This window comes from Haliotis rubra, unplaced genomic scaffold (assembly GCF_003918875.1).
Source record: "Haliotis rubra isolate DU_JTF1 unplaced genomic scaffold, ASM391887v1 Scf2020, whole genome shotgun sequence".
Taxonomy (NCBI): domain Eukaryota; kingdom Metazoa; phylum Mollusca; class Gastropoda; order Lepetellida; family Haliotidae; genus Haliotis; species Haliotis rubra.
Window position 1 is genome coordinate 27,916 of NW_025766027.1, and position 19,998 is coordinate 47,913.

The following is a 19,998-nucleotide window of genomic DNA, read 5'->3' on the forward strand; positions in this document are numbered from 1 at the left end:
TTACCAAACGTATTTTAATAGACCGACCCAGTCTGTCAATTGGAACTGTCATAAGCGCCACTTTACTAGTATGTCAATCATAAGGCCGGGTACGCTCTGCGGATGTGTCAGAGAAACCTCAAACGCTGCCAGGGACTTGTTACAATAATAGATATACCAAGCATCAAGGTTGATCTCAGCACTGTGCACACGGAATAGGTATGTAACAATATACCCCCATAACACTATACACTCGTTTGAATAAGAAAGACTATTTTCAGTTTAATTTGTTTCCTATTATTGTATTTAATGCTAGTTAGTTGGTGGGACGTAATACAGATTTTCTGTTCATATATATATTTCTTCCGTTATTTGTGTCCCTTTTCATGAAAGATTGTTCCTATTATTTAGCCATGACCATGACAACGAACACTGGCTTTTTCGGTTTGTCTAATATTCTGGAAGTGTGACCACAGATTTGTATCTAATTTTGGAATTCCAAACTAAGTGACCTTGATAAACAAATAGTTAAAACATGATTTGTTCAAACTTCCGAATTTTGAACGTATACACTCATTAAATGCCTACATTGTTTAAGATGGCAAATGTTAAAATTTAGAGGAGTGAGTTTATACTGACACCTGCTTCTGATTTTAGGCTGATTATTAGCCATAGAGTAGTACATTCCTGGTGAAATGCCGGATCTGATGTTCCAGATTGTTTTTTATTAACTATTCTTTTATTTTTATTCATAAGGGTTTTGGTCTAACTAGGAGAACCAGATATACAACGTAGACAATGTTGTAACTGTTAACTATTTCTGGATATTCAGATAATGTGCAATGTGAAAGTTTACATAAAGTTTACGGAAACTAAAGAGCCCCACAATTTTATAACCCTGCATTAATATATAAGAATACCAGGAGTTTTAGCTGTTTGCAAGGATCGTGACGGGGTCATGGTCAATAAATTAACTTAAATATATCAATAACATTCTATATGTACTCTCCTTGGTTTGGCTCAAATTCATCATCACATGCATAGTACTCCGTTACACATACACCTCAGCTATTGATTACATAATTCAGTGATAAGTAAACGGTGCATCCTATTAATGTAGTACAGCTGCTTACCGAATATTTCACAGGCACTCGGTGTCGCTAAACGTTACCACACAAATGTATGTAATATCATCTCAAATGATATCATCTCAAATACTCACCATCAAAACATCGGAAGAAATGTAGTAACGATAAAAGGCCCACGACTCTATCCATTGCCACAACTGACTATTAAATGTACTATGGTTTGTTATTTGGGGTGACTCATATGTACAAATGTAACAACGGGAAATCGTGGGTTGTAATTCAAGCTGTTATCGGAGTGATTATTATGACAGGTGTATCACTTTGATGAATGGCATTGTGACCGCACAAAGCATTAGATAATGTTGTCAAACTTTGGTGTACTAGTGATTTGATTAGATAAAATATGTCTGCAGTCTGGTGGTGTTAGAGTGGTGTCATGTCGACCACTCAACAATGTAAGTTTTATATGCCTGGTTTCTCATTGCAGAAAACGTTTTTTGCTACAATACTGCTGTCAACACTTTGTATCGTACCTGTATCGTGGTCACGGTTTTCACCTCCTTTCATATGAACGTTTTTCTCCGTTCTAAATAAACTTCGACTTTTCCCAAGGCGTGTGCAAATAGTATGGGGTGGTATACATGAAAAGAATTTAAGCTACACGTGCACCGACAACAATATGAACTACAAAAGAGCCATAATCAATATCGCATCGTGTGTGATACCGTTATTTCTTAAACTTACATTTTGTTGAGACAGTGACTTGATTATATTCAATGACAAAATAAAAATAGAGCATCAAGTGGCATGTTTTGTAATCGGTTGACAAAATGTAATGTTCTTATGTAAGCCCATTTCAGGTGTCCCCGCCGTGATATTGCTGGAATATTGCTAAAACTAAACTCACTCACTCACTCACTTATTCAATAAGAAGCTAAGGCAAATGAGCCAGTGTCATGCTTTTTATCTGATCCATGACAACTGTTATTTGAATAGCTTGTATCTGCTCGCACTTCTTCATATTATGGTAAGATGCGAATCAGGAGGAACATACAGTGTTCCTCACACAACCCTACAGCAAGATTCAGCATCATTATATTTTCAAGACATACAGGCGCTTTCTCTATATAAGAATAGACAAGAGATTGTGCGTAACCTTTTATGTGGCGTATATTGGTAGGAGGTACGGAATGCCTTACTTATCTGCTGCTACCGTGCTAGTTTCCAATATGTTTAAAACATAGGTTTTTTCAATATGCTCAAAATAGCATTTTGTGAAAAGTGTACTATGTATTGGTTTAATGCCACCAGGCGCTATTGACACAGACAGTTAACGTAGTAGTCGCCAATATCAACGAAATATCACGGTTCTGATCTAGAAAACAGGTGGTTGACAGCATGAGCTCTGCTGCCAGGGCGTGAAACACTGAGGTCCCGTCCATCAAATTCAGATAGTCTCATGTCCCTTTAATAGCACGCTGGCCCTAGGTACGTTTTGTAGCCACTCAATCCTCATTCCAATGGGCGATGTCCTTTCCTGGTCTTTCCGGCCTTATATTAGTGGAATATTCCTAAAACCTGCGTAAACCCAACTCGTTCATTCCACTTTGCGTTCTCGTACAGCTGACAGATCAAATAGTCCTGATATCAGGAGACCTTAGTGACACCTTTCATCACTTATTCCTCCTTAAGATAAACTAAGCTTACTGGCTCCTTTCCGGAATCTGCACGAGTTTCCCCAAGAGCCCACAGTGACACGTTGATAACACATCGCCATTCCACAAACTAGTGACACCTTTTCACCTGAAATAGTCTAACGTACTGCAATCCTCTCTGTATACTTCTATTCATAGATTGTTGAAGTAGTTTTTGGAACTAGTCAATCAACATGCCAGGTTGTGACGACATTTTGCAATGACCTTTAACCACAAACATGCATATGCATGTATTACATTGATATTATTTAAAGACCTGATAAAGAAACCTGATTGGGTAAACAGTATCACAGTAGAATGTTTACACCGTTGCTCTTTAAATATCATAGATACAGAAACTGATCTGACTGGGTAAACAATTCCACAACAGAATATGTACACAGTTGCTCTTTAAATGTCATAGATAAAGAGGCTGATTGGGTAAACAATTTCACAGCAGAATATGTACACAGTTGCTCTTTAAATGTCATAGATACAGAAACTGATCTGATTGGGTAAACAATTCCACAGCAGAATATGTACACTGTTGCTCTTTAAATATCATAGATAAAGAGGCTGATTGGGTAAACAATTTCACAGCAGAATATGTACACAGTTGCTCTTTAACAATCAACAATCCAAACAATCAACGACAATAATCATGACTTTAATTCTTTATTCTGAAAATATATAGACATTCGGACAAATACAGTTAGCACGGCGGAAAAATACGTATCTAAATGTATCGGTACAAACGTTGAAAGCAATGTACAAGTTAACCATCTGAATATGACGCATGAGGACTGGTCACACAAGTCGTCCTTGTTAGACGCGAAGAGTTGCGTCCCTTATTCCTTGTTCCAGTTGACACGCAACCGTTGTCAACACCAGATTTGAGCGCTTACATTGGATCTGTAACTGTACTTTTCTCTCAGCGCTTACGATTTCAGTAAATTGGAAATCCACTAACTCATCTATTTAATGGCATTTTCTCAAAATGAAAGGACGTCCCATATAAAAATTTCCGAAAAACTGTGTGTTATGCTAAAACGATTTTGCTAGCATCTATGTAAAATATAGGGAAGGACATCTGAGAAAGAAGCAGACATCTCCATTCTAACCGGTTGAGCTGGGGCTGTCAAAATCAAATTAAACAAATTTAGTATCAGAAGTGTTTGATTTAGAGATTGATATTAATATCAGCGTAAATATTACTATATAGTGACAGATCGTGGTATTTAAACCATGGGATCTGGTGGTGAGGCTCGCTGACATGGTTGACACCTGTCATCGTATCCTAATTGCGTAAATCGATGCTCATGCTGTTGATCAGTGGATCGTCTGGTCCAGACTCGATTATTTACAGATCTCCGCCATATAGCTGGAACATTGCTGAGTGCAGCGTAAAACTTACCTCACTCACTCCACTTATATTGACTTTTCAAGACCCTTATTTTCGTCTTTGTATATAATAAATAGAGACAGCACGGGGGATTTGTACATGCATACCTACAAAGAAGGTTTATGTTTCATTATATGTTATGGATCGAGAATATTTTCGAGAGCTCAACGAAAAGTGGAATAATGCTGAGTGCGGCGTGAAACAACCTTCCAATCCAAACAATCAACGACAATAATCATGACTTTAATTCTTTATTCTGAAAATATACAGACATTCGGACAAATACAGTTAGCACGGCGGAAAAATACGTATCTAAATGTATCGGTACAAACGTTGAAAGCAATGTACAAGTTAACCATCTGAATATGACGCATGAGGACGTAGTCACCACACAAGTCGTCCTTGTTAGACGCGAAGAGTTGCGTCCCTTATTCCTTGTTCCAGCTGACACGCATCTGTTGTCAACACCAGATTTGAGCGCTTACATTGGATAAGGCGAGTGAGTCTTGCTTTACGTCGATTTTAGCAGTTCTCCAGCAACATCACGACGCGGAACGCCAGAAATGGGTTTCACACACTGTACACAAGATCTCGGGTCTTCAGTGTCGTAGGGACACTTAAAAGGAGGCTACCCCTCCTAGATAAATCGAAGGTAATAGAAACTACCATTGACGATGTGTGAGGGGCTTGAACCTGATGATATCATATGACGCTCAGCATGGGGATCTGCTTGATGCAACACTATCCTATTTAAACTGTTAGAAGAAAACACGCCATCATTATCCAATAAGTGTACATTGCTAGACGAAAGGGACATGAAACATGTGTAGGTGTGTGAGACGCTTGAAGCTGATGATGTGATGTGAGGATCGGTATGGATCGGGATCTCTTGTTTAAGCCGTTAGACAAACACACCCCATCACTATCCGATTTGTGTGCATGGGTAGAAAAAGAGAACACAAAGTATATAGGTGATGTGTCTGTGTGACCATCAGGAGTCGTGAGCTGGATCCGACACTTTCTTGGTCACACTGGTCATACAGACGCCATTACGGAGGGTTGTTATATAAATAGGGAGAGAGAGAGAGAGAGAAAGAGAGAGAGGGGAGAGTGTGTGCCATTACGGAGAGCACTCTCTCTCAAATATATATATATATAATTTATATATATATATATATATATACATAGATAGATATAGTGTGTGTGTGTGTGTGTGTGTGTGTGTGTGTGTGTGTGTGTGTGTGTGTGTGTGTGTGTGTGTGTGTGTGTGTGTGTGTATGTTAACATTACATCAATGCAGAGGCTATTGAAAGAAAGATGATAATACTTCTTTACATTTACTGCCGCCCCGGAGTTTCCTCGGGGTAGTATTTACATACAGAATGCACATGTACTGTAGGGACTGTAGGTTCCAGGAACTGATTTGTCTGGAGACGATGTTAATTAAAGTCGTCAATGTTGGAAGGTCCATGCATTTTACAATATATGCAATGCCACCAAGTAGTGTCACAATCTTTAGTTCATTATCTGCACAGTCTTCCAGAAATAAATGGAGTGTCAGATCATCAAATAGTTTCTCATACAATGTATTTCTCGCATGCTGTAACTTATGACAGTCAAGCAGCTGATAATTCACAATGTCATTACTCTCATCGAAACAGAGCAGACACAAACCCGGTGTTATTGGTAAAATGCCTAGCTTGACAACAGCATATATCGACCTCTTGCTTATGTTAAACCAGTTCCACAAATTCCACAGCCTATGGGGTACTCGTTTTCCATGAATGGCATTCAACCGTGATAAGTCTGGTCATAGCAGCAAACTGTTAGACCACCTCAATGCCTCTAATTTCGACACTGACTTTAGTACTAGTTGTCTCGATGTTGTTTTCTTGGGGCTGTCCATCATTTACATAAGTTTGTATATAGTCGAAGAGGTCATACTTCTTCATTGTGTTCAAAAGGTCGCACGTAAAATACTTTTTCTACGAATGTGATGATAGGGTCCTGCATAATCGTCCAAGATACAGTAACTTAGCCTTGTCAATAGAGGCTTGCATGCTCCATAGACCGAGCGTCTGCGTCGTTGCTGCTGTTGGAGATCTGATTTGAAAGTTCTGAATACTTCATGCAAAGTATCGTTGTAGTTTTTCCAGTTCATATATTTCTGATGGCATTAGGTTACTCCATATTTCACAGCCATACTGTATGCTGGGGATGATCACTCGTCACCATATCACAACACGACGGGATCAAGGACTCCAGCTGTTAAGCCAATATCTCTAAGAGAACCTAAGGTTTTCCTTCCTTTTAAACATGCGTTCTTGGTAGACGAAAGGGACATAAAATATATGTGTAGTTGTGTGAGTCTCTTGAGGCTGATGATGTGATATGAGGATCGGCATGGAAATCATCTGCTGCATCCAATTGTCTTGTTTAAGCCGTCAGACAAACACACTCCATCATTATCCGATTTGCATGGCTAAAGAAGGGAACACAAAGTGTATGTGTAGGTGATTGAGTCACATACACCTGATGATGTTTCGGTGTGACCATCAGGACGTGAGTCGTGGGCTGGATCCGACACTCGCTTGGTCGAGCTCTTAGACACACAGACGCCATCTTCATCACATGTGTGGCAGCCGATGGGACATCGGAGTCCGCACTTCTCTCCTCTCCATCCGTTTTGACAATACTTGCATCTCCCATACTGGTCACATTCATCATTTTTACTATTAATACATTTCCTGTGACAGAGATTTCCATGGTAACCCCTTACACAGCCGTGGGTACACGAACCATCTTGACTGGCACACAGTGATTCCTTGCACGTTGTACTGCAGGGTGTCAGACAGTGTTTTCCATGCCAACCAGGCTTACAACCATCTACAAAGGCACCATCATGGCTGTAACAACGAGACGAGTTGCAGGAGGAGCTGCACCGAGTGGCACAACGCTGCCCGTGCCATCCTACTTCACAACCCTCCAGACAGTTACCGGTATAACGATCACAGTGCCTGTGTCCATCCCTGCCTCTGTAGCACGTTTCAGAACAGTTGTGGTTGCAGTGTCTTCCTCGATAACCTTGACGGCACTGTTCACATATACCAGTTCCTCTGTCACAGCCACTGGTCCAACATCGAGGGCAGGTTTTGTCGCACATGTTTCCATAGAAACCCGGCTTGCAACCATGGAGACAATATCTGGTCCAGCTGCATCTTGTGTTGAGGCAGGTATCACATGTTCTGTTGCAGTACTCTCCCGTAAGTTTCCTGACAGCCAAAGATACATCGACCGGTTTCTTTGTTACGGACTTGATCCTTGCAGTGTACACCAGTCAATCCTCCATCACAGATTTCCGAACAAGCACCAGTATGGCGGTCACAGATATTCGTGACGGCTGTGATGCTAGAACATATTTTCGGACATGTCACATTACAGTCTCGTCCATAATATCCTGGCTTGCATGTAAAACAATCCCCAGTGATTCTGTTACACCCGTCTCTGTGACAGTTGTCATTACATGGGATGGTGCAGTTTGCTCCATAGCAACCAACGTCGCATGACTGACATCTTAGTCCACCGTTTCCATGTCGACATCCATGAGTGAAGCACGAAGATGAAGTCGCCTCAACTGAAATGAGTAATATTACATGTGTGTACATAGGCGGATCCAGAGGGTTTGGTGTAGGGGTGCGCACCCCTCATTTGTCCTGAAGGTTTGTTAAATGAGCATTGAAACTCGGGTGAAAATGAAGAGTGCACCCCGCCCCTTTTCTCATTATTGTGCAACCCTATCCCCACCCCTTTCTCAAAAGCTGTATCCGCCCCTGGTGTTATTATTCATTACCAAGCATGAGACTGATCTAGCCAAACCTGCAATACCAAAATGTGAAGAAAGATATAATATATATTTGCACGTACATATCTGAAGTTATAAAGTTTTGAAAAAAAGTAAAGCTTTTATCGTCTAGTTACATTGATAGTCATCGACTTTGATATGAACATAGCTTATTGCCGTCGTCTTTGGAAGTAAAGCTACGCCCGACACTTTGTATTGAAGTGTGAGTTGGCTCCTGTTCTTCATGTGAAAAACCGATTTCCATTTCGTCCCAATGTATGAACATTTTCCTAACATTCAAAAATAGCTGGATCCAATGATGCTATGTTTACACCTCGGGCATAGCAAACGTTCAATTGCTTTCAACGGCATTGCTTCATTGTATACTGTTAAAAAAGCAGAGGCTATTCCATCCATGTGTGTTATTATTTAGGAACCAAGCTGTATGATTGTATGTGATTTAGAAAATGAATTTAGTACAAAACGTCTCGTGTAAACGTGTTTCATGGTGTGCACGCTAACATGGTTGGTGTAAATCTACAACTTACTTTGGAACATGTCATTGTGGTTCTGTACATGTCAGTCATAAAAATCAAACTGAAAATTGTTCTGACATTGTTTAAATTCAATTAAACGTTGTTTGGCAGGCGGCGTCTGTCACGTCAGGAACTGCTAAGGCAGCTGATGTGGTCGGAAGTTGGAACAAGCATTTGGCAAGAGCTCTTACCGTTTCATAGTCAGTAGTTTTCAGCTTTAAAATCACAAAATCGATCTGGTCCAATCTTGGAAATGTAGATCCTGTCTTAATTAAAGATCACGTCTGACAAGATACTTGTGATCCATGCATACCTATAGTAGGTCCTATATATACTATTGTTGGAGAAGGTTCGTACATGAGCAAACAAGGCTGGTTCAAGTATATGATATCACTGATCCACGAACTGTAAGTGACACTAACACGAGTGGCATAGAGGATTTTAAATACTTACCAACACAACGGCTAAAGTAAAGAAGTAGGAGGATGAGGAGTCGTTCCACTGACATCATTGACTGTTGTTTCCTGCCTGTCTTGTGTCTTGATTGATGACCGTCAGCCACTGGGTATACCCAGTCTACGAGTTTTACAACTTCCCCACCCACTCACGTTGTAGTGAGCCATGCGATCGTCAGATAAACAACACACAGTGCCGTAACATACAATATCCGTATTTATGTGCAGATTTCTGCATTGATGTAGACACACTGCTAGATTGTTCATTCGGTGTTTTGAAAATGTGTAGGTGACACAGGGTGAAACGGTACTTTTGATCATGGATCATGACTCCATGAGCGACATTCGAGTTCACGATGTCAACGTAAACAGCGACACAACAGTCCCGGTCGTCTTATGTGAAGCATGTAACTTTAGATTTGGGTTCTTAGTTCAACCAGTAATTTTTAAACGTGGGACGCATATCTACTCTCCGCTTTGTGCTTCTAGGTGTGAGGGCACCATACACATGTTGTAAAGCTATGTGTATTCTATTCATCTGAATAACTCATTGAAGTTTGTTGATAATGCTTGTAATGTTGATTGGTTACCTAACTACAATATATTGTACAGCCCTGCTATCACGTTATCCGAGTATCGAAGACTCTCTGGTTGCGTCTGTGTATGTGTCCACAGGTCACTGAGTAAAGCTTGTAAGCTGATAAAACAGACATTGATAATTTTGTGTCTCAGTTTCACAAAAGATATATTCTTCACTGAAATATTAATTTACTATGTACATACATACCACCAGCGGGTTCGTCCTATTATAATCACACTCAGTCAAAATGTAACCTTGATCAAGTTGATAACGTTTCATTGTGTAATCTGGCGCAATTAAGTGATTCGCATACATTGTTGTATGGTGACATGAACAGGTGTGAGCAATAACCCACAGGTTCCTGTCAATGATGATAGAAATATCAGCATTGGTGTATTTGAAGATGATGATGATATCACAGTTGATTATCGAAAGTCACATGATACTCTCATTAATAAGTTCGGACAAAACTTGATAGACCTTTGTTATGCGTTTCAGCTATTCATCGTTAATGGCAAAGTGTTCGGAGACGAACGAGGTGAATTTACTTTCATGTGACAACAAGGCAATGGTGTTAATGACTATTTCATCTCTTCTCCTGACGTTTTTCAATATATCAGCAAGCTGAATATAGGTGATCAATTAAAATCTGATCATTTGCCACTGGAACTAACCTGTAAATTTCCTTCCTTGAAAACGTCGAATCTTAATACATCGTCGGAAGGTTTACTTCATAAAATCATATGGAATGATGCTCTTTGTGACAATTTTTGGAAAATCTAAAACGAATTATGCTCGTGGAATTCAGATATTTTTAGATAAACTTGACAGTAGCGTTGATGACGCAATTGATGATTTTATATGCATGACTGTAGAGTCTGCTAGTTGCATGAAGAAACGTATAATGAAACCTCTGACGATAACATCGCTAAACTCCGAGTGTAAAACGCACGAAGTGTTGCACGAAAATCACAGGAAATTTAGAAAACATCGTTGTGATTTATACATGAGACTCTACTGTAAGGAAAGAAATAGATACAAAACCCTTTGTAGAAGATACAAATCAGACTTGCGTAAACGAAATGTAGAAAGACTTTGCAAATGAAGTGGTTCACCACCAGCGTTTTGGAAGCAAATACGAAAATTCAAGAATAGACCAATCATTGGCAATACAATTACTAAAACATCATGGCTTGCTCATTTTAATTTCTTTTTAGAAATGATTGTTTTTAATGATTCTTGCACAAGCACTGATATGCAAGATGATGCAATAAGCGTGACATTTGAAAATGATTCAGACCCAGAAACACTTGTATTAGATTCAACCATTACAGATCAGGAAATTTGTGAAGCGTTGATGCACTTAAAAAACGGAACATCAGCTGGTTTGGACCAAGTTGTTGCAGAAATGTTGAAGTGATCACAATCTATCATTATGCCGTTTTTGAATAAGTGCTCTAATAAATTGTTCGAGACTGGTATATTTCCACGCAGTTGGGCAATGTCAGTTATCATCCCTATACATAAGAATGGGGATTGTACAAACCCTGATAATTACAGAGGTATTTCCCTCATGAGGACTTTAGGCAAAATTTTGATACTGTTCTAAATAATCGACTATCAAATTGGGCAAATATGAAAGGTGTTATTCCTGAATCGCAAGCAGGTTTTAGGAAAAAATACTCAACGTCAGATCATATATTTACACTACTTGCCCTAGTAGAAAAATGTTTATCTCGCCGTAAGCGGAAGTTATATGTTGCCTTTGTCGATTTTCGCAAAGCTTTCGATTCTGTTGATCGTTCAAAACTTTGGTACTGTTTACGTAATTCTTGGCTTACAGAGAAAATGTACTTAGTTCTGAAAGCAAATTGCATGTATGATAATGTGAAAGCATGCGTACGCTGCGGTGATGATTTTACTGATTTTTTTGACTGCCCGATCGGCCTGAGACAAGGTTGTGTTCTCAGCCCCATCCTCTTTTCCTTTTTTATCAATGAATTATACTACGAAATTATGGCAAACGGAAAAAATGGTGTCCAAATGTTTCCAGATCTAATAGAAATCTAAATACTATTATTTGCCGATGATGTTATTCTTCTATCAGAATCAGTTGTTGTTGACACAATTAAATATTTTAGAACGTTACACACAGAGACATGGAACCTATCCGTGAACCTTGATAAAACACATATAGTCATTTTCAGAAAAGGTGTCCCACTTGCGGTAAGAGAAAGATGGAGTTTCGATAATCAACTTGTAACTGTAAGAAATCAGTACACATATCTTGGTTTTATGTTTAATACAACCATTAATATGAAGAAAAAAAAGGTTGCTGAACTAGCCTTGAGAGCAAAGAAAGCAGTAATTAGTTTATTGTCAATTATGCCTAACTTTGGCGTGTTGACGCCCAAAATATTTATTAAGTTATTTGATTCACAAATACAGCCTATCTTACTCTGCTCTATATGGGGATTCCAGCGTTTTGAAAGTATCGAACAAATATATCTATTAGCGTGTAAAACGTTTCTTTGTGTGGGTCAGTCAACACCAACATGTATGGTATAAGCGAATGTGGGAGATATCCTTTGTATATCAATTTCTATATCAGATGCATAAAATACTGGCTGAAAATTATATGTATCAATGCATGAAAATAGACTACCTAAAAACGCTTACAATATGCTTGTTCATCTGGATGAGTTGGGTAAAGTAACATGGGCATCTCATGTAAGAAATCTCCTATTTTCTCATGGTTATGGTTTTGTGTGGCTAAATCAGTCAGTTGGCAATGTGAATCTTTTTTCTATCAATTCCAAGAAACAGCTATCAATATATTTAATCAAGATTGGCATTCAGTTTTAGATAATAGCTCACAATATGATTCTTACAGAAAGTTTAAAACCCAACTCCAACCTGAAACGTACCTATCATACTTAACATCCAAAAAGTTGAGAAATTCATTAATACGACTTAGATTAGGACTATCAAACTTAATGATTAATGAAGGAAGACGTACATCCATCGACAGACATAAAATAATTTGCCCATTGTGTAAATTATCTATTGAAAACGAAATTCATTTTTTATTTGTCTGTCCATCTTATATAGATTTACGTAAACAATATATTCCTGAATGTTACCTCTCCAAGTCACCTACTGTAGCATTTAAACAAACCCTTTCTACTTATGAAATCTGTATTAACTTAAAACTATCACAATACATCTACAATGCAATGTCTAAGCGTGATATTCTGTCAAAATCATCTCTGTATTCCAACAGTATGTGATTGTATAATGCATGCAACTCTAATGCATATGGGCCGGAGGCCTAAAATACAATAAACATCTTTGACTTTTGTACTTCTACCAAATGGTGGCAAACTATCAGGGTTATTACACAAAACAAACGGGCTTTGCCGGCCACGATCACCGGAAGCACATTGACTGTACAGAGTCGCATTCTATAAGTGGCAGATTCCATGACCATTGGTTCAACACATTCGCCCTATGCTCTTTCAAAATTTCAAAACTTTAGCCTAAAACAACAAAATGACAATAGATTTTCATACCGCCTAAGGTAAATATCGCCTTCATTATGAAAATGACCCAAGGGTTAATTATGATAAAGACAGATATTAGTCAAAAAGAGTCGTCATTACATGTCATTAGATATTTATTATATTTATTACGACTAAAAACTACCCAAGAATTTGGTATCACGTACGGGTCCAAAACAAGCTTTGAGGTAATAGAAAATCCTGCTCATTGCAGTATATTGTCAGTATATTATATTTCTACCGACCAAACCAAATCACCTATCACACTGCACGTGTCAGTCACTATCATGGTTAAAACAAACAACAAACTGACATATACTGACTGAGTAAGGATGATGAGTAAGGTTTACTGAAAGATACCAGATAAACTATATAACAGAAACGGTTAACGCCAGAGAATATTCTTTTCGATTATCTGCCAAAGGGATGCCTTCTGCCACAAAAGGGGAAAATGTGTGAATATTAAAATGAATGGATCACTGGAAATAAGTAACTGTAACACTACAGTACATAGCGTCCTGTACAGCGTGCTGTACGTAAAATGAACTTACTCTGGTGACTGTATTATATAATCATATATTATGTATTATGAATGGGAGCTAAATGTATTGCATAATCCATCACGTCAAACAACGGTGTTCACTTTAACAATACAGCCTACCCTGTTAAAAACGCCTAAATTTGTATAGGGAAGTTTGGGCATTATACTCGGGTGGCGTGATAACCGGAGAGGACGCTCCACTCAGTCATATATGAATATGTATACATTATTTGTTTCATGTGGAGATCGTTGTCTATTTGTAACAGAAACAAACATGACATCCATGCTATTCGTGTAGTAATTTACAGCACGCTGTCAAACTGTCACTTCATTGTGGCTTAAAGAGTGAGTGAGTGAGTTTAGTTTTACGCCACACTCAGCAATATTCCAGCTATATGGCGGCGGTCTGTACATAATCCAGTGATCAACAGCATGAGCATCGATCTGCGCAATTGAGAACCGGTGACATGTGTCAACCAAGTCAGCGAGCCTGACCACCCGATCCCGTTAGTCGCCTCTTACGACAAGCATGGGTTACTGAAGGTACATTCTAACCCGGACCTTCACGTGTAGTGGCTTAAAGAGGTTTGTTTGAATAGTATAAGAAAATGTTATAACAATTGCTTTATAGAGAGCAATGTGTTTTTCAGTCATTTTGAGCAGGGGCCGTCAATTTTAAGAGGGCAATGAATTTCCTAGATCCGTTTGTGTTAGATCCGCCAAAGCGTATATATATATATATATTTATATATAAGGGCAAATCCGACCGTTGGGCGACAGTACTATAAACTGCGACGATATATATATATATATACACACACATTTATTCTCAAACATATCTCTATATATACACACTTCAAAAAAGGAAACTCATAGGTGGTTTTGAGGATACTGGACTCATGTGCCTGCCGCAAAAACAAAACAAATAATATAATAATTCTTTCCAAAACGCCTTGAAAAGAGGAAATCATCATGCCGCGACTGAGTGACACCAATCGAAACATCGCCATAGGCCGCCTTGAAGTTGGGGAGTCGCAGTCTGTAGTTGCCCGACGTTTCAACGTTCATCAGAGCATCATATCTCGCTTTTGTGAACGTTTCCTATACACCAATTCCACCCAAGATCACCCGTCTTCACCGACGAGACGGAAGACAGCGTGTTTACCGTCGGAGAAATGAAGGTTTTGTCCCTAATTGCATTCTACAGGTCGACAAATTCGGTGGGGACAGTGTCATGATGTGGGGTGAATATCCAGCACACAAAGATCTGATTTAGTAGTAGTTCAGGGGAATTTGACAACAAATCGGTACATCAACGAAGTCCTTGCACGTCACATGCTTCTGATTATGGGTCGTCAGAAGGACCGTCATAGGCTACTTCACGTACAAAACGCGTCACGGTCCGCTACCTTGCCAATTCCAGCGTCAGTGTCTTACCACGACCTTCCTGATCACCAGACCTAAACCCGATAGAACACCTATTGGATGAACTCAACCGACGTGTACATCAACGTCAAAACACGCATGAGACTCTTCCACAATTTACTGGCCATCGCATTGCAGGAAGAGTGGGGAATAACTCCGCAAGAGCGACTTCATCAGCTTATGCAGTCCGTGTCAAGACGGTGCCGAACAGCAATTGTTGCAAATGGTAAATAATGTCCCTTAAACTAACGCAATGAATTCTTCTAAAATGACATATGCGTTTCTATTTATGAGAGTGTATATATGTATATCTACGTACATGTATACACACACACACACACACACACACATATATACATATAGATAGAGATATGTATGTGACTAAAATATGCGACGAATATGTATAATATATTTTACATATATCCTTCCTGAAGCAGTTTGACAGTTAAAATAATCCCCAACAAGCTTTTCCGTGCCAAAGAGAGGGGGTCATCAAATCATCATCAACGCAATATATTTATTATATTGTTGATTTGGTGATCTCCTTTCTATACTTTGTTATTTAATGTTTATTTCTTCCAACATACTAAAACTATACTGTAACCTAATGAAATATCAAGAAAATGTTCCAAATCCTCAGCCAGGTGGCAGCGCACCGTAATCAAACAAGAGTTTACAGCAAACAAAGCATCCATGGTGTATCCACCGATTAGGTTCCTTTAAATGTTACTAACGATAATGCAACCATTACGCTGCTAACAGCTGTATTTCCTGAAAGGGGCGGTGGGGTAGCCTAATGATTAAAGGGTTCGCTCGTCACGCCGAAGACCCGGGTACGATTCCCCACATGGGTACAATGTGTGAAGCCCATTTCAGGTGTCCCCGCCGTGATATTGCTGGAATATTGCTAAAGCGGCGTAAAACTAAACTCACTCACTACTCACTATATCCTGAAAAATGCACGTATATTATTACACATCGTATAAGAAAACTGAAAATGTGAGAAGCGCCGATAAAATATAGATTTGTAGTATTTTCTTTTCAGAGAAAACTGCACGTGTGTTGAAGCAATGTTATTTTTGCACGTTCATCACAAGCTAAGGGTTTTCCTGTAAGTGCTTATTTTAAGGACAGCTAGGAATTGGTGAAAAAAAATGGGAAATATATGACGCGAAGCTAAACTTAGAGCTCCACAACAAAAGGACATTTTGTGTATAAGTACTGCCACGTCAAATGTCTATTGTATCAAAACGCAAAATTACCTATCTATTAATATCTACACATATACAAAACACGACCCTTAATAAGTAACACGTCAGACAGGGACAAACAGCACAATAAAACAGTTGATGTAAAACAACACAGGATGCCAGTGTCAACACTGAGATATGCTGTATAGGTATGTATATGGTGTTGTAATAATAATAATAATTGATTTATAGAGCATTCTGGTACAGTGATGTAGACTGTGATAGATTGTTCTGATTATTAATATGTTTTTGTTTGCTTTTGGTTGGATATTTTGAAAATGTGATTGGGACACGGATTGAATCTGTAATGAGCGCATGTTGTTTTATGCCTCGATCGAGTCACTAGCAAACTGTATCCTTTTGGCATACAGTACACCTGGTTGTCGATTACATTATCTGTTTCCATTTAAGATGTTTGTTCACCATTCAGTTCCACGTTTACTACACTTGTGTGATTACACAATATAATATATGCATAGGCACATGTATGTGCTTATACATACATATACATATATATACATCAACATACAGATATATTTATTTACACGCTCACACACACTCACCCACACTTACACGTATACACATATAAACAAGATACATTGTATATAGTTTGCTGCTAACCATATAAGCGTATGTTTGATACTTGTTTTGTAACTGATATCGATACAGATTAAGATTGTGCATTGGATAAGTGAGTGAATGCTGGTTTTCAGCATCATTTCAGCCATCTTGCCATAATGGAATAAACGAATCCGGACCATAACTCCGTGAGTTAGGGTTCGTCCTCGTAACGTGTTGTAAAGAGGGGCACGGCGCTGCCGTAGAAGGCATTGCCATTAGCCGTGCAGAGTTGTGTCTTTGGCCACGCTGTAAGAAGGGGACGGAGACCAGACAGTCACTTTGACCAAGCATAGTAACTTGTGAAATAGCTATATCAAACGGGTTAAATTTGCCTCATTGTCCCATGTTGAAAGACGATCAGATTCAGAGTTCTATTTCGACAATACTTTTACGTTTCTAGTTTTGACGTTAATCATACGTCAAGAATACTATTTCTCCAATTTTGTCAGTAAATATGTTTGAAGAATCTAAGTTCTCTATATCTTTTCCTTGTTTCAGAGACGATGGTACAGGTGCTCGTATTTACAGTACTGCTGTGCGTGAGCGCAGCTTTCGGCGCAGCCTTCAACCCTGACTACTTCCGGTGTCACCTTGACCTCTGTAAACGAGGAGAACAGTACTGTGTGGAGGAGAGACAACGATGTTACCACTGCGCAGACTTAACTCACCTGTGCAATACAACTGAACTCTCGCGAGACTGTGACAGCTATTGCTATCGTAAGTACACACATACAGCAACTCATAACGGATAAATTCCATTCGTAGAGATGTAAGCAATTGTCCGTATGAATTACAAAGAAACGATCGTTTGTTTGGCTGATATTAGAATGTGATTTAATCGACAAATCGGTTGTAGTCTTGAAAGGAAATATGTAGTTCTTATAAGTTAAGATGGTTTCGCTTGTTGTTTAATGCCGCACTCAGCAATATTCCAGCTATATGGTGGCGGTCTGTAAATAATCGAGTCTGGACCAGACAATCCAGTGATCAACAGCATGAGCATGGATCTGCGCAATTTGAATACGATGACACATATCGAAGCCAAGTCAGTTAGCCTGACCACGATCCGTTAGTCGCCTTTTTACGACAAGCATGGGTTACTGAAAACCAATTCTAACCCGGATCTTCACGGGTTTATAACTTAAAAAGGCAGTGGTCAAGAGGTCTATCCCTTGGACATAACTTGGTTTGCCAGCGCTGTACATGTGACTTCAAGTTTCACTAATTTCGGGGATAAACGTCAACGACGTGTGTCACCTTCGTTTCTCCAATATATGGATATCAAATTAGGATTAATATAATTCGTAACCACACAGATACAATATCCATGGTCATGTGCATCAATCCCTTGGGTATTCACCATCTTTAAAATGTGACGATAATATCGTCATTGTTATGCAACAATGTGATCTCTTTTCAGGGGTTCAATTACAGCGCGTAGTGGAACTTGAAGCAAATAAAAGCGCGGAGTTGGCAGACAGGCAGGCTGACCTCCAACAGGAACAACAGAAGAACGCTGATCTGAAACAGACAGTGAAACAGCTGGAGGGTAACGTCAGCCGACTCACAACAGTAAACGAGAATCTGAACACTGGAAATAACCAAAGGTGAAAACCTGAAAACAGAACATAAAGGTGAGAAAGCTGGGTGCTAAATATTGTAACTGTAGGTAATACAATCATTATTCGTGTGTTCGTGTAATACACCTAGTCACAACAGTGATTGTGGTTCATCATTGTGTTTCAAAAAGATAAAACGTGAATATCCAGTCTCGATTATTTCAATGGAAACAGGTGGCATCAGGTGTTATCTTTAATAACGTATAAACGAACCACATTATGAAAACATTGTTGATGAAAGGTTCAAATCAGAATAACCACTCAGGTTGAAAAAGCTAATTTGAACACTTGGGATTCAAATTCAATTTAATCAACTCTTAATTCAGCATTGAAAATATAGTATAACACATTAAAGCTAACATATTTGTACGATTTCATTAAACATATCTGATCTGTTTGTTACAGGGCTGGTGAAACAACTGAACAGAGCAAGATCAACTTCATCGCATGTCTAGTGAGTGGAGTGTTCATTGTCATCATTCTGGCGGCAGGGACCATTTTGTTGTCTCTGTTGTCGGAAAGAACACCATTCAAACTCTATCGGCATAAAGCAGTCAGGTAGGAAGAAGAACTCTCTGTATTGAAACCTTTGTGAGACCATTTCGAAAGGTTCCACAAAGATGAAATTAGATTAAATTGTTTGAAGAATTTAATACAAAATATCACGGAAATAATACTTTAAATACCAATCTATTGTGCTCAGAAAATAAAGAGTGATTTCTTGACTGATAATTTTACTGGAAACATCTTTGCAAAAAATATGTGTAATCGCTGATCGAGATAAAATGTGTTCAATGAATTCGCATTACTTTGAACATTATTACAAACTAAATGCATATTTTTCAAAAATGCTGAATGTTTTCGGAAAATATCAGTGGGATTGTTGGGGAATACCCAGGCGGTTGCGGTGTTTCGGATCGGGAATTGATGCCGTGTTTGTGACGTTTGGGCGCGGTATTCTGTTCCGGGCGCGAACCAGGCCGATACTCGCAATAACAATTCCTTATTTTCGAGCATTCGGCATTTTGAAAATGTGCGTTGAATTTGTAGCCAATGTTCACGAAATGTCGCAGTTCGACCGAACCTTTTATCGCTTTGATACGCATATTTTTGCCAGATGTTTCGATAATTATCGATCGAAATCGCCTTTGCCACTACGAGGCAATAATAGGTGAGCTGAGTATTGACTGTCTTGTAAGTCCAGGCTAATTTAATCTGTTCATCGCGGTGCTGAAATATTCTCTGGGCTTTCGATACGGCGGTTCTTCTTCTACCCGACTTTGCTTTCGTGGAAGTTTTGAGGGTGATGTTCTTTCCGACGGCAGAAACAGGCTGCCGAAGGCGATGAACGTGAGCTGCTCCGCTCGCGGAAGCGTGCGATGAGAACGATATCAACATACTGGTTCG

The 19,998-nt window shown here is 39.1% G+C and overlaps 1 protein-coding gene across 1 annotated transcript; it reads left to right on the forward strand.

Annotated features, from left to right (window-relative positions):
- Positions 1-16,415: 16,415 nt before the first annotated feature.
- Positions 16,416-18,600, forward strand: LOC124275779. The gene is made up of 3 exons (XM_046711447.1): positions 16,416-16,500; positions 17,471-17,689; positions 18,393-18,600. The coding sequence occupies exons 2-3, from the start codon at positions 17,476-17,478 to the stop codon at positions 18,581-18,583; spliced, it is 405 nt and encodes a 134-aa protein (XP_046567403.1). The 5' UTR covers positions 16,416-16,500; positions 17,471-17,475; the 3' UTR covers positions 18,584-18,600.
- Positions 18,601-19,998: the final 1,398 nt, after the last annotated feature.